At 39.9% G+C, this 16,430-nt stretch overlaps 1 protein-coding gene across 2 annotated transcripts in view; it reads left to right on the forward strand.

Moving 5' to 3' along the window:
* Positions 1-16,430, forward strand: part of ptpn4a (protein tyrosine phosphatase non-receptor type 4a) — a 77,734-nt gene that overhangs the window by 20,045 nt on the left and 41,259 nt on the right. For both annotated transcript variants that reach the window (XM_042425790.1, XM_042425791.1), the window contains exon 2: positions 14,918-15,072. In XM_042425790.1, the coding sequence (XP_042281724.1) occupies positions 14,935-15,072 (138 nt within the window). In that variant the 5' untranslated portion in view covers positions 14,918-14,934. The remainder of the gene's footprint in view (positions 1-14,917; positions 15,073-16,430) is intronic.

The raw sequence follows: 16,430 nt of genomic DNA on the forward strand, positions 1-16,430 counted from the left end.
AGGCTGATGATAAAAGCCTTTTCCTGGTATTCTCTACTCAGCTACCTGCCGCCTATCTCTCATTTTAAATGTCTTTACCCGGCCTAATACCGTTTCTCAGCAAAGAGCGAGAATAGCATATCCGAGGCTTCCCAGAAAAAAGGCTTGAGGAGTAAAGTGTGAGGCAGGACTCCAGACTAACAGCCTAATAGCTAATTATTTATTTATTTTAAACTTAGCAAATCACAAACTGAACAGAGAGTTGATCACAAACGGAGTGCGTCCTCTCATGCTGTTACTACAGTCACTATCACAGGCTGGCTACTCCTCTGATACCGGTCCATGTATCCCTTCAGTCACAAACGGCTCGCTGGCAGGACCTCACAAATATGCTGCAAATCTCTGTTCAAGGCCCTCCTGCACAGCGCTGTGACTCAGTGGAAGCAGCGACCGAGCGGTGGAGTAGTGAGTTCAGGACACAAAGACTGAGACAGAAGTTTTCTCATATTTTGTGTTTGTCCGTAACATCCACTGTGGGATGGTTCAGGGACGGTGGAGCCCTGGTGTGAGGAGAGACGGGTGCTGAACGAGACAGTTAGATGAGATGAGTTCGGATTGATTCGGTGTTTGAGTATCATGGCCTGAACAGATTCTAGGAACACAGGATCAACCTGAGAATACAGGGATTAGGGAGCAATTTAAATTATATTGTCATCATGATTTTTTTTCACATGCTAACCCTTTAGGGCTACACGATTCTGCTCAAAAATGAGCATTAGGATTGTTTCCACTCACTTAAACATCACTTTCCACAATGTTTGGTCCCTTGTTAGCGAACCGTTTTCTCTACGTCCGACCTCAAAAGCATCATCGTTATCTTTGAATCCACTTCCGCACAGCAAACTGCAAAACTTTACGGTACGAGCACAGTGTTTATGTCAGAACTGGAGGTGGATAAACATTTGTTTTTCCATATCATTACTGTTTTTCCGTGACACATTTTTGTTGTTTTGCTGTTAAAAAAAACTTTATAGAGCTGCACCTAACAATTATATTTTAATCTGTCAATTATTTTCTTGATTAATCAATCATTTGGTCTGTAAAATGTTGATCAACCCAAAGATATTCATTTTACTATTAAAGAGGACTAAAGAAACTGGAAAATATTCACATTTAAGAAGGTGGAACCAGGCAATTTTTAGCCTTTTTTCTCAAAACAATGAATCGATTATCAAAATAGTTTTCGATTCATTTTCTGTCCTTCAACTAGTCGATTAATTCGTGAATACAAACGGTTGCAGCTTTTTCTTTCACTTCATTTTACTCTGCGGTCTCTCTTACACATTAGATTTATTTACATCAATGTCCTTCCTCCTCTTTCTGTGCACAGTTTGTCATGTGTAGGGTCATGCATACCTGTTATTTGTTGATACAGCTCAGGGTGAAATTTGATTCATTGCAAACATGACAGAATCAGTGTATATCCAAGCCTCACCACAAACATGCATCACTATATGTGATTAAAGAGTAACTTAACACTTTTTTGCATTGATATATTAATTTATTCTATCAATGATTATGCTTTTTTTATACTATTATATTATGCTATTAAACATTTGATTCTTCAACAGTGATTATTTTACAGAGAAAATCGAGTATTTTCAAGAAATAAAATCTGTGAAACATCAGTGACATCGCCTTGCACTCCACGCCACTGAATCACAAGGCAGAATAATATGTTAGAATAGTTTCATACTTTACAGCAATTGGATTCTTTCACCTGTAAGACCTGTAAAAGTGCCTCGGTGCATTCAGCCCAACACTAAAGCTGTATTCACATGATCAGCATCAAAGTGCTTAACGCTGCGTAATTCCATTCTTTATTTAATGTTCGGAGTGTTGACACTTGACACTCAGCAAATGTTCAAGAAAACAGTGTCCTGATGTTCAGACTTTAAATGTTTTTTTTTTCTTTTAGTATTTTTTTTGGGAGGCATTTGAAGCCTTCATTGCAGAAAGCGAAGAGACGACAGGAAATGGGGGAGAGAGAGATGCAAAAAAAAAAAAAAAAGGTCCCCAGCCAGAAGTGAACCTGTGGTGTTGTGGTTTACGGTCAGCGTCTTAAACCCCCAAAGGCCTTTTCATACTTTCTGCATTTATTTTACTTTTCTACACCATCTACATAGATCTTCACCAGGTACAAAGAGGGGGGGGTAAAGCTGAACACAGAAGCACTGACTGTAGTACATTTGCACTTCTGACTGGTGAAACATGGCAACAGTCAACTGTCTACGGTTGTTTGCTTGCAGACTCATTTTCATGCTCTCATACGCTGAAAATTAAATTTAAATACATTTCTTAATCCCAGAAACAAGATACAGTCGACTCTGAATTCAATCGCAGTCCAAACTTGCATACACTACTGATACTATCATGTGTGAATATGGTTTTAGTCCTCAGCCGTACAGCAGAGTTGTTAAGCCGCTAAAGGAGACCGCCCACTAGTCAATTCGACTGATCTATTCTGGTCCCAGAATAGAATACACACCTGACAGCGCTTTGTTATCACCTGCTGTGAGGTGATCGACACCCCGCTGTCTGGCTCCAGCGAGAATCCCCACAAATCAAAAATGCTTGATATTTGCACAAATCCTGTGACTGTAGGCAATTACACACATACATCTTGCTGTTTTCTCTTGCTTATTTTCCAACATAGTGAGTCTTTTAGTTTTATCTATAATTTTTAAGTTTATCTCTTTCTCCTTTAGTATTTTCTCTTGTTTATTATCTGACAAGGCTTTTGATTGGGTGGACAAATAGAGATATTTTCACCTGTTAGGTGCTCCATAGATTCTGAGGAGTCATCCCCAAATAGAGGAGTCTGACATAACATATGGGGGGGTGGGGGTGCTTGGTGCAGAACACCTGGCCTCCCTGCTGGTGGGGCAGGAATGTGCAGGGTTGTTGAGGTGACGCGGGTGGAAATTTGCAACGCGCTCAGAACACGACCCCTGGTAACATTTAAAGGTGCCAGCGTCAGCAGGAAAGGAAAAAATCAGGGGAATGTGCTGCTTTAATCAAACCTGCATCTCTGTTTCCCTGCTTTGTTTTTCTGTGTGCACACTGGAGTATGTGTTTCTACTATGTATATATATGTGTGTGTGTGTGTGTGTGTGTGTTGGCACATTACTGTAGAAAAGAGGGCCTCTTGTTTTATAAATGATTTAACACTGTCCCACTACCACCCCTCTCATATTTCCAATCCGTATGCTCAGTTTAGCCTTTTCATTTGAAATCCTTAACTATGTGGCAGCGGAGGTAGATAACCGTAACCTTATGGCTGAGCCCATATGGCAAATTGATAACATTTAATTGACTTGTTTGTGTTTGAAAGAATCACTGTCCACTGTGACAAGCCTAGATATTTTAATCTCTTTGAACTAATGACTTAGTCCAGGGAAGGTTGACATTTAGTTAACCAAAATGTTCTTGTTGAGGACCATTGGTAACCTAAATAAATTAAACTGGTAGTATAACATTCCTTTAGAAAATATCTTTCTTTTATAATGTGCACTGAAAAGTCCAGCAGTCAGTTTCTTACCTTTTTGGACATTGTGGCCTGATTCAGAGCTGTGAATTGAATCAATTATTGAACAAGCTGTATGCTGTTTTTCCAGTGTTTGTTTTAATAGTTAGACTGTTTCCAAGGACTGTTGTTACACAGCCCAACTTTCTACTTACTGTGAATGAATAATCTTAAATGTTCCAGTCTGATATTATATAAAGCTGCTGCTGGTGATTGTCATTATTTTATTATAAGCTTGATTTATTTAGCACTTACTCTAACAGTGTTTTTGATTTAATTTAGATTGTTTTTATTAAGTAAAACACTTAAAACTACAGTTAGCTCCATACATTGTACAGCACACAAAATAACATTAAAACAACAGTACAATCGATGCCCTGTATACAGCAGGGAACCCACCTTTATATACTATATCATCATTACATATTTCTATAGTCTCACATACATTAACTTAAGATATTTTTAAAAACTATTTGTAGCCATTACCCTAGTGATGTCAGGTAGTCTTTTCCACCTTTTACAAACCTGATAAGAGAACGATCTTTTACTAAGCTCTAATTTTGGCTTTGACAAGACAAATTAATTTATGCCTGTAGTTGTTGCTCATATTGACTGAATGTCTATTTCTCACCAATCGAAGTCGGTTATAAATAGTTTTTGGTTTCTTCGTATGATGTAAGTTAAACTCAAAAGACTTTTGTCAATGGTGTCATTCACAGTGAACCACCTAGAGACCTGCTATGTACTGTGGTGTCATATGCACACCTCAAGTCAATTCCAGCTGCCTTATTCTGTGCATTTTGGGACCTTTCTATCTCAGATAGCTGTATTGCCCCGAATGGCGGAGCAATATCTGACCTGATAGCCGTTTAAGACTCAGGTTGATTGCTTCAATACTTCCACAGGCAAATAATCACCTATCAGTCAAATCATACACGCTGTGCTAGTGATCTTTTTTTGACAAGTGACTGATACGGATCTGTTCAAGCCCCTTTTTCCTAGATCCAAGCACCATAATTTTGGTCTTCCTGGCATTCAACATAATATTTAGTAGGTCCATTTGGAGGACCCTCTTTATTTGTGCTGCTGAACGTTCAGCTGTAATACACCGTAGTGTCATCAGCAAATACTGTAGTGCTGGACTTAGATAGTATTTGTGGAAAGTCATTTGTATAAATGAAGAAGAGAAGTGGACCGAGGCAGCTGCCTTGCGGGACACCACACTTTACAAGATGTGAAAAGGAAAATGACCCATTAATGAATGTAGACTGCCTTGTATTTGTTAGGTAAGATTTCACCCAGTTTAGTGCAGTTTCTTGGAGACCATAATGTTGGAATTTACAGTCATGCCAGATTGTTTATTCACTAATTCCAACAGTTTACCAATTGCAGGGAGAATGCTTATAGCCTATAGGGTGGCTATTGTCCACTGTCAAAAGTTGCTTATTATCTTTAGGAATGGGACAAAGTTTGGCATGTTTCCAAGTCTTTGGGACATGTCCTCGTTCAAGCGGCCAATTAAACAGGAAAGTTAATGGAGTTGCTATTTGCGGAGCAGCCAATCGAAGTTGTTTGTTGTCTACAAAGTCATAGCCAACTGATTTTCCATCAGTGTTAAGTGCTTCACTTAAAACTGACAATATGAACTAATTCCAGGCAAACACAATGGTGATGTGGATCCTTTGTCAAGGCAAGGATTTTTTGTAGCACCACAAAGTAAATAACAGTGAAATTTATAGTTTTTGTATGTGTTCTGTGTGTTTTGTATTAATGAGTTTACATAACACAGAGCTAAAAGCAGGAAATCTAAATATATGTTATGTTTTCTGCACTACTGCACTCCAGCCGCCTCAATGACCTTTGTGCTATATGTAAATTCAAAACAGCAAGTGAAGCCAGCCTATGGGTTTACATGCCCTGAGGAAAAATCTAGGTGTGTGTGTTTGTTTTTTTCACAGCAGTTACGATCTCTGTTGACGTAACCAGAACAAGATGTTTACATACTACAGAAGTTTCCATAGTTAGACTGTTTTCCTTGTCAGATTATAAGTAAGAATTTAGATTAAAGTGAATGACAGTCAAGGAATCCATCAGTGGAGATAATTGCATTATCTTTGTTTTGTATTGCATGTTTTTATAAGCACAGCTGTATGTTTGTGTGTGTGTGTGTGTAATAGAGTATTGTGTTGCTCAGACGGTTTCTTTCTCTATTTTTGCATATTTCAAATATTTATTAGGAACCTTTTTTAGAGATCTTTTGCTTCCACAGCCTTTAACATTATTTAGCTTATAATTGATGCCTTTCACACTCTGGAAACACCCAGCTACCTTGGACCAAAGTGAATGCTAGCTTAGTGGGAACACCGAGCTAGGCATATTTGGACTAAAATTAACTACTTTAGCTAAATAATGCTAACAGGGCAGGAATCATAATCAGGTAACATTAAACTCACTGATATATTGCAACAATAGTCACAGAGCCGGAGAGAGCAGCAAACGAGCAAACTGTCAATCAGCGCCCACAGGGCAGACTTCAAATCTTATTAATGGAAAAGTTGACACTTTTTGAACGGAAGCCAGTCAGAGCATCTAGCGGCCGCTGGTAGCACTACACTTTAAGGTACTTCAGCATTGCCTTCAAGCCGTAGTAGTTGCTGCTTGATTAAGAGGCACAAAAGCCAAAATTCTGTCAGATACATATGAAATGGCGAAGATTATAAAATGCTAAAACACTTAGTTAGCATATCTGTGGAAGTCTCACTGGTTAGAGTTAGCCTTTGTGCTTCTAGCCAGAAGGTGCTTCGCTAGAAAAAGTCCTAAAGAGTGAATAAGCAGTAAAACCGTCTCTCATGTCCACCTGTAACCACTTTGTGCGCAGTGGTAAATCACGTAAATCGTTGGCAAACCCTGATATAACCGTACTCTTTCCACATGCATTCCTTGGTTACAGGAAATGCACGTTAGCGAGGTCAAGAGGGAAGTAGAGGGTGAGGGACACTCTCTGGAAAACAAAAGCAAAGAAAACGGAGCAGAGGGATGAGGGGGTACTAGAGCAACGTGGCTAATAAGCAGGTGAAGACTTGTAAAAGCGCGTGACGAGGACATTATAATAAGGATGTCGTGATGGTCAGGTGAGAAATGCATCCAGAGAAAATTTTTGCAATAGCAGCATTGTCCAAAATGAGCTGAAAAGAGCCACTGCTGAAAATGTCTGTGTCTTTTATCTATGTCCTTGATTCAGTAGAAATCTCTGTGGCAGGTGTTAAGTTTTCTTAATGGCTCTGTTTGTGTGTGTGTGTGTGTGTGTGTGTTTCTATGTGTGTAAGTAGCTAAGCGGCTGCTCCTTGGCGCTGATGACTATAATTTGCATAATGGACTCACAGGCCATACTGACAGTTAAAGACAGGATGAGAGGAGAAGGAAAAGCAAAGCAGGAGAAAAAATGTGTTTCAAAGAAAGCTGTAATAAAGGGAAGTCTAGCGGTGCCTCTTTCAATTTGCTATTGTCCTTTTAACATGTCTGGTTTTGACCATTTGCACAGCAGTCCTTTTACTTGTCAGACCTTTTTCTTCCGTAACTAGTAACATAATTAACTACAATACTTTCTGGACCGGAGCCCTCGTTAATGTTATTTGTTCCACCTATGCTTTGACAAGTCAAGTGCACTATAAAGAAAAAAAGGGTGCTCTGATGCTAACAAGGTTATCATCATATGTGAAAAGAAATGTGCAGTTCAATTCTCCTTTTCTACTACTATAGTTTCCCTACATACACATATAAACCAACATGGTTGTGTTAAAACTCCTTCTGTGATAGATTAATCCATATTGCCCACACATTTAACCATATTTCTACTAATTGACTCACCTAGTTTGACCATTGTGGCATTCATTTGGATGAATACAGGATACTTTACTTGAGTAGATGTTGGGCCTCCACAGGAAACCTGCTGGATCAACCCTAACAGTTTGCCAAACAACGGCTGTATAGATCTGAAAATGACAGTCAGCATTTCAGTTTTTATTAAAAAGAAAGTGATAAAGAAGGGGCTCAGTGTGATAAATCAGCCGATATTAGCTCATTGGAAATATATCGTTATCAGTGTATATATCAGCTGAAAAATGACAATAGATTGATGTATAGAAATGCCAAAAATGTGTCGCCATTCTGTTTTCGTCCAGAGAGTAGTGCATTTCTTCAGCACAACTATTAGAAAAAGATAAATAAATAAAGGAACCTTAACAAAAATGTTTATTTATAATATGGGTTATGTAAAGAAAAATGACAACTGATTTTGGCCTTAACATCCCATATCGATGGGGCTATAGTTTATATTGTGGCATATAATGTGGCAGGAATGCAGACTATTTTGGTTTTCTGTCAGCTTTTTGAAAAAAAAAAGTAGTTAAAGTTGTTAATACAAATAAAAACAGTACAAATAAAAGTAACTTTCATGTTAAATGTCAAATAAGATAAGCTAACTAGAAAGCTAATGTGGATTGTTGATCAAAGTCTGTGGCTTTTTATAATTTGCATCTCAGGCTGTTGTGTCACTGTCATCATTTGCCAGTGAATTGCGAAAATTACTGCTTTATTCAAATAATCGGCTATGTGCAAATAATAGAGAAACAATGGCATTGTGATGAGACACACATGTACAAACTCTGAATATATCATTTACATTTCTTTTAGGGATTTGTCTTTCTCAAAGGAGAGCACAAAGCAGATCTGTTAGCCATAGCAGAATAAAAAAGTACAATTTAATTTCTGTTGGACTAAATCTGCTCTCAGAAAAATTCATCTTATTAGTAGCGTCCAGTGGGAGACTTGGCGAACGACAAGAACGCCAAACTCAAAGTCTAAATAAAAATAAGAATCAAAGTGCCAAATACTCCGTTAACTTTAGTTTTTCCAAACATATTTTATGACTCATGTTAAAAAGAAAAAAATGAAAAAGGGCTGTAAGGAGCTGAGAATTGGGTTGGACTGTCTAGTTTTTCTAATCAGTTCAGTCAGGCACGCTGACTCAGGCTTTTCATTCATGCACTTGGAGAAGCTTATTCCATAAGGGTTCAGTGAAGTTCAAGCTGAGGGTTGCAAATGTTTGCAAATCCGTGTAACTGAATTGTGATGAATTTCAGACCATAGACGAGAGACCTGACAGGACTCGAGCACTTTTCCAAATGTAACGTAATGATTCTCTTCTCTTCTTCTCTTCTTCTACACTCTAGCAGTCAGATTACAAGCAGCGCTGTATGATTTTACCATCAGCCAGGGCCACATATGGCTATCCCTAAAGGTCAGAGGTCAATTGCTGCCAGCATTCCTTAAGCTGCAACTTCTCTGGCACCCCACCTCCCTCACACAGACACGCACACACACACACACACACACACACAGCTCTCTGCTGCTGCTGTTGTTGTTGTTGTTGTTGTTGCCCTACATAAAATAAGTAGAATTAAAGGGATCATGGGGGTGGAAGGGATGTAGGCAGGGGAGGGTGGATGGTAGTTGGAGAAAAAGAGCCGGGGGGTGGGGGAGGTGGGGGGGTTTGTAACCTGGGGGAAGGTGAATGATGGAGGGAGGGTATTAAAAAAAAAAAAAAAAAAAAAAAAAAAAAGACAGATAGGATGTGGATGAGTGACTGTGGATGTAGTGGAAAAAGGCCTGGAACAGGAAGCCATTTTTGCTAACGTTTGCTAACTTAACACCAAACTGATATCAGTGATATCAGGCTGTACTGAACACACTTTATCATTACTGCAACGTGGCATTGCTCAAAGAAGAAGTTCATTAGCAGTATGTTACATATATATTATATGGTAAAGTACTGGGAAGTTGTTGACCACCATAATTAGTTTTTAATTTAGTTTAAAGCCTCCTTCACATCGCGGAGCGGAGTAGAAAACAACTTTACTTCCGTTTCTTGCGGAAATCGAAAACAATTTTCGCTCCCGTGCATCAGAGGACATCTGAGTAATGTTGAAACCCCCCTGTTTGAGTCTTCGAGTCTTGGCGGCCAGCTTCGATGTGTTAAATTCACAATAACTGGCATCGCTTCTCCGGTCTGTGAGTCTACACGTGTGAATGTCTCCAGGTCCGAGTCTGACAGGAACAGACATAGTTGCTCGTGGGCTTTTTTTCTTTTAAGGCTGTAAGTGGGACGCTGAGCCTTACTTTATGTCGGCCTCATATACATTATGTCTGTTTCCATATTTGTCATTTAAATTTCTGTGACAGCGTTACTGCGTGTCCGAGCATATCTCGTTTTATCTCCGAAGATTTGAATAACTGAAACGTAGCGCTGGGGTCGGGTCAGGTTTGAGTCAGACCTCTATGCTGTATTTCCATATGTTTGTTTCATTTCTATTTTCATATTTAAGTGTCATAAAAAGATCTATGAGCTTTTTTTTTTGTGTTTTTTTTTTTTTTTTTTTTGCAGTCATTAATTATGAAAACTCATAGCGATCACAAGCTGTCTGCAAACACAACACGCAGACGTACATGCACAGGCACACATCTGTAATTGACCACCTGTTTGCCTGTGGCCTAGTTTAAGCTCTATGAAACAGTGCGGAGCGGTGATGTACAATTCCTCTGGGATTCCTAACCGCTATCCTCTTATTTCAGATGTTCCAAAGCAACACAATGGGACAGAAAAACCATGCATAGCATATCTTTTGAAGGAATCGGGGTATTAATAGAAATGTATGGGGCAAATGAAGTTCAGTAGTTGTCCCGTATTCAAACTGTTGTTGTGTAAGTTTTTCCTTTGAAGACTTTTAGTATAAATAAGAAATATGGGGGAGAATCATAGTTCAGTGGGTGATTAGATGTTTTATTGTTGTGCTTCTCTCTTTCTATGTGTGTGTATGTTAGTGCATGTAGGTATGTGTGCAAGCTAACACAGTGGGACCGCAATTTTTTTATGTTGGTTTAAGTGTTTCAGTAGGTGTGTTTATATGAGGGGCGTGTGTTCCTGTGTACAGACAGGAAGGTTGCAGGACCGTCTGTGTTTGCAATAAACAGCCAGAGGAGCCCACCAGTGAGGGAAGCTTTAGGGTCAAGGGGATATACACACACACACACACACATGCATGCATGCACACACACACAAACACACTTCTGCCTGTTTGTAAGCTCTGCTGACTGCAGGAAGTAATAATGGTAGCGTGCTTCCGGAGTTCCGGAGGCTTCTCTCAGGGGAGTGTGGCCGTCCTGTCCAGCTCAGCAGAGCACAACTGAAAAGACCACAGCAGAGCAGACAATTATAAAACACTGCAAATAGAATAGAGTAGTATAGAACATGGTACAGTACAATAGAGTAGTGAATAAAACACTGGAGCAGGACAGAAATGACAGTAAACGATGGAATAAGGCAGAACATAACAAAGCATAAACAAGAAAACGGTGAAATTGGGATGTAGAAGAGCAGAGCAAAAAAAAAAAAAAAGAAATAAATTGCACTAAAGCAAAGCTGAACAGAATAAACATCTAAAATAATTGGTGTAAAAATTTATCAGAACAAAACAAGAAAAATGAGCACTCACAAATGTTTGAGCCAAGATAAAGTAGTAGAAAGAAGTTAATTCATTTTTTTTTTTTTTTGCAGGCTTGGCAACAGCCCTGAGCTATTTTGACTAAATTAAACATCTCAGTATGTTTTTTGTTTAATACATCGGCCGTAGTGACCGTAAACCTTCATAACAATATTGTGACAATATTTTGGAGCTGATTTAATGGTGTTTATACGCAGGATTTTCTTTTTAAAATTAAGATAATTTCAAATCATGCACAGAAGTATTATTGGATTCAGAAACGCGATGAACCGGCGTCGTGGTCCGTGGTCTTTCGCTTGTCTTCAGCTGGATGGCAGAAACATGTTAGGACAGGAAGAGAGAGGAGGGTTAGGCGAGCCAGCCTGTGTGGAGGGGGAGAGTCTGTGTGTCAGACCTCATCATCTGTGTGTCCCGCAGCTCCTCCTCGGTGTGAGCCAGTGATAAGAAGAGCGTTCCTCCCCTTCGCTCCTTCTGCGTGGCTTCATCTGTGCATTCCTCTCCATACGCTCTGTTTCCCAAACTGACAGTCCTGCGGCTGGCATCCGTGTGCGTGCGTGCGCGTGTGTCCTGTGCAAGACGCTTGTCGTGTATATCCGCGGCTGTGTGCCTGATTGTGTATGTGAGTTGTTCTGTTGGCAGTCAGAATATATCGATCCCTCCAGGACGACCTACAGTAACGACTAGCTTCACGCGTGGTTAGATATCACCTGCCAGCTGTCAACCACCGGATCTTACAGTTTCTGTAATGCACCTCAATAGCTTTACTTTATTAGACCCCTCTGCCTTGTAAATGCTCACCCCCTTCATACATCACGCCTCTAGTTTGTAACACTGACCAGGATTTCCCCAGGAAATTGTTAGCGGAGGTGGTAAGCACCTCCTGAGCTGCATCAGACAAATACTGATTCATTTTTTTTTGATCAGTTGAAGTGCAAGATGACAGTAAGAAAAGTTGCCTCACTCATTAAATATTCTATGTGATGAAGCGCCTCTGTTCTTTTTACCCCCTTGTAGGTTAACGCCATATTTCATAACAATAAGAAATTTCTTCTGATGTTCGCGCGGGGGCAGGCTTAATATCAGGCGAGGTGATTCAGGAGACGGCTCTGCTATAACACACTGCAGGAAGCGCTACAGGGTTTCCGTTTAAAAAATGTGTCGTCTCCAAGCCCTAATGACATCATCAGGGTTATTTTCTCAGCTTCCTCCACAGCAGAAAAGTCATTAAAGGATTGTTTTCACAGGCTGAGAAGTACTCCCCATGACTTCACTTTAAAAATGTGTTTTGCAATCAATGCGTACGGCCGTTTGACATTTAATCTCTTTCAGAGTTTCTGAAAGTGTTAGTGTCAGGCTGAGCACATTTTAATATGTAGTCATCAATTAGTTTGTTATGGAAATAGTTTTCAGAAGATGATAGGAATGCCTTTTTTCTTGCATCTGCACTGAAAACAAGGAGCAAAACATAGAATAAACACAGAAATGCCTGCAGTTCTTTTCCACCAAACTGTTTCCCTTTGGAGTAGTTGAACACTTGGAATATTTTAGTACTATACATATTTTCATGTACTTCTTCACTACTACTCGCTCCTAAGGTAAACGGGTAATCATTCAGGCTTTTGAGGATGTCATATCAAAACACAGGACAGACGTGTTTATCGAGCCTGTTGAGCATTTCACAGACTTATGTAGTGAGATCTGAGGTGCAGTTGAATGTGAAAAAAAAAAGATGTTATTTCCTGATCACACAGGAAATAACAGTTGAGTCACCTGCCAAAGGGGACCGGAAGATGGAAAAAAAAAAAAAAAAAAAATCCACCGGCCAAAATAATAAATGTCGCCACATAAAAGCTGTTTAATTAACGGTAGCTAGCAGCAGACCGGGGAGCTGAGAGCTGTGACGTCCCCGTACGGTAAACAGTGCTGCAAAACCAGGAGACAGACTGTCTCCAGTGCTTATACAGTCTCACGGCACTGTTTAGATGCGCATAAAAGACACATACGGTGCGTGAGTCTACACTGCGTAGAGACAAACATGAGTAATTTCCTCTTAGCCGTCGTGTAAGATGTTTTATGACATGAATATTTCAGTACAAACATTTACCCGTCAGTGTGGCGGATAGCCTTTCTGAGATTTACCCGCCAAACGGAAAATCTACCTGCATTCGCTGCTTCGCGGGTGTTAATTTCGGACCCTGGCTGTGTGTGATGCAGCGATGTAAAGTCTAGAGTTGACACATGGTGGTATTGCAGAAACAAATAAAAAAAAAATGTTAAGATGACACAGAGATCAGCAAAACAGCCTAATATTGAAGATTTAAAAATATAAGTCTGACAGAGATATAAAGTGTTTAAGATGTGTGCAATCACTCGACACACACATTAATTTAAAGCTACTAATAGGATTTATATTGAAAAACACCTGTTCAAGATGTATTAATATGTTTGAAGCTTTAATATCTGGAGGTGAGAAGGCGAGCTGTTGCTGCAGTTAGCTGCAGCCTCAAGTATAGATTTGTATGTGTGTGTGTGTGTGTATGTGTGTGTGTGTGTACATAAACAGTGTGTGCACCATCTGCCAGTGGTCATGGGGGGGGTGGGGAGGGGGGTTTGTGCTGATGTGTAGTGACAAGCAACTCAGACATGCAGAGAGCCTTCCATATATACTATACACACACAAATACACTCACACAGAGCCATCGCTACAGATACAGCAGCTCTTGATGACGGGGCCGTGACCCATGCGGGGTTATTATGTCTCCTGTCATGACAGATCACCTAAGAATAAAAACAAGCAGGAGGCACACAGGAAGGGCACTAAAACCCCACTGCATATGTTACCCAACAAAAAAAATATTTAAAAAAAAAAAAAACACCGCCTCAGCTACACAAACACAGAAGAAGCTGGCATTTGAAATTCTCAGTGCATGTATGTTGCATTTATTTTTTTATTTCATTCTGGTGGAGCAGAGTGAACATATATACCGCAGTAGAATAAGAGGCCATTTTTTTTCCAAGTGTAAACTCGAGTCAAAGGCGTATTCGAGCAGTTTTTGCGATCATGGAGACGAGGAAAGCAGTCAGACTCAGTAGTAAGAGGTTTGTTTCTAAACGGAGCAGCCTCAGATTGAATTATTGTTATTTACTGCCGCTGATGAGCAGACAGGGCAACCTCACCCAACCGTTTGCGCTGCCGTCATTTGCCAACCGATCACTGGAGCCTTTCCTGTCAGGCATGAGTATGGTGATGTGATAAAAATGAAAGTATGGATCAAGTTTTTAAGTTTTACTCATTTCTTGTTTCCTGCTATTGAAGGATCACATTTTGAGATTACGAAACGAGGATGAACATTTTTAAGGTCTTCTGTGTACTTTCCACATCCCCTTCTAGAGAATCCGCCGCTTGCCTACTCATTGACATTCTTTTCTCATGAAGCAGTCAGTCGTCATTGCTTGTACAGGCTTGCCTTGTTGCGTTGCAGCGGGGAGAAAAAGTACATCATATCATACTGTACATTGGCATATTGTGTTCTCTGTAGATGGATTGAGCCTTTTTTTTACATGTTAACCAGCGTTTCTGTTACCCGAAGCACACCTCAAGTGTCATGTAGTATGTATACATCACAGGCAAATGTGCTAAATTTCACAGATCATGTCTCAGCGGTGCTCCAGTTATTTTTGGTCTGTTCTTCCCCTTTTTTTTTTTTTTTTTTTTTTTTTACGGTTTCACCTCCTGTTTCTCTCTCTCATTGTAATTTTTTCCTCCTCTCTGCTTTGTCTTTGGATGTCACAGACCCTGGCAGGAGCGTGATGAGCGCGCGCTTCCGCTTGCCTGCTGGCAGATCCTACAATGTCCGGGCGACGGAGCTGGAGCGAGACAGGCAGCACACACAGGTTGTGTGCAACGTACTGCTGCTGGACAACACCGTCCAGGCGTTCAAAGTCAGCGTAAGTACTACGGTCGTCCATTCAAGTATCTTATTCTGATTAATTCTAATAGAAAAGACAAAGGTCATTGCCTCTCAGCGCCTGTCAAAACAACAGATGTACTATGGGTTTGGTATGATTAATCTGACATAAAACAAGAGTGTCTGTGTTTTACAGTCATGATATTACACAGAATATTTTTTGGGAAATTCTACTAGAATACATCAGCTTGTCCAGTAATTACTAATACATGTTAATCAACTTTTTGTTAATCTCATGTGCTGGTTTTTCTTTCTTTTTTTGTTTTGAGTGTTAGGTAACCCATTGATTCACCTCAACCCATCAAATGACTCAAATTTGAAAAAATAATGTAGAGAAGGCATTGTCTGTTCATTAAGTCATGAAGTAGAGGAACAAAAAAAAAAAAAAATCATACATGAATCCGCATAAATTCCACACACACACACAAAAATAGAATCGAGAAGACTGATACTGCACCCCTTCCTCCTACTCATAACCCTCCCTCCTCTTCTTCCATAACTATGAATTTCCCTTCAGGCCCACCTCAAATTAACTGGAGATGTGGTGAGGGGAAAACGCCTCTGTGTGTCTGTACATGCATGCAGATATTTAAAAAATCAGCCCACTCTGTATTTTTTTTTTTTCCTGTCATATAGTAATGATCCTTATAAGTTCAGTCTTCTTTCCTCACACAGTCACCTGGGGAGTCAACAGATAGCTCAAGAGCACTTCAATAGGCTAGCTAACACATGCTAGCTTTTTGCTGTTTGGTCTCCTGACTCAGTACGCTGTCTTACAAGCTCCTGAGATTTGATTTCTTTGGTTGATCAGACACAGTCAGTCTTTATCTTGTTTTACAAGCTTTCAGTCACACCTGAAGGGGATAGACAGATAGTGTGTATCTGTGTGTGTGTGTGTCTCGCTTATGTTGAGTGTGTGTGTGTGTACTGCATGTTTTTGTACAAAACCAGACATCACGTTGTCTTGTGACTGATGTAACAGCCGTCTGTCACTTTATGTGATGCCACATTTCCTTTTTTATCTCTCTCTGTGTCTGTCTTTATGTCTCTTTCTGTCACCATGCGTTTGACAGTATATTACTGTCAGTATCAGAAGGGAAATTCCCTTTGTGACTCACAAAGTACAATTCCTCTAATAACATCCCTTCTGACAGATCACATCCTGTTGGCGTTGAGGTTTGTATGTATGTGTCTGAGGTTTCCGGGAGGGTGCATGCATGTGAGCATGGATACGTGTGTGTGCATGCAAATACCGAATTATGCACGTTACGACAGTCACACTGAGTGCTGACATGATAAGAAAATTATTTTTGATATTTTTGCTTTAATTAAACAAGA

Source organism: Thunnus maccoyii, chromosome 11, assembly GCF_910596095.1.
Source record: "Thunnus maccoyii chromosome 11, fThuMac1.1, whole genome shotgun sequence".
Lineage (NCBI taxonomy): Eukaryota > Metazoa > Chordata > Actinopteri > Scombriformes > Scombridae > Thunnus > Thunnus maccoyii.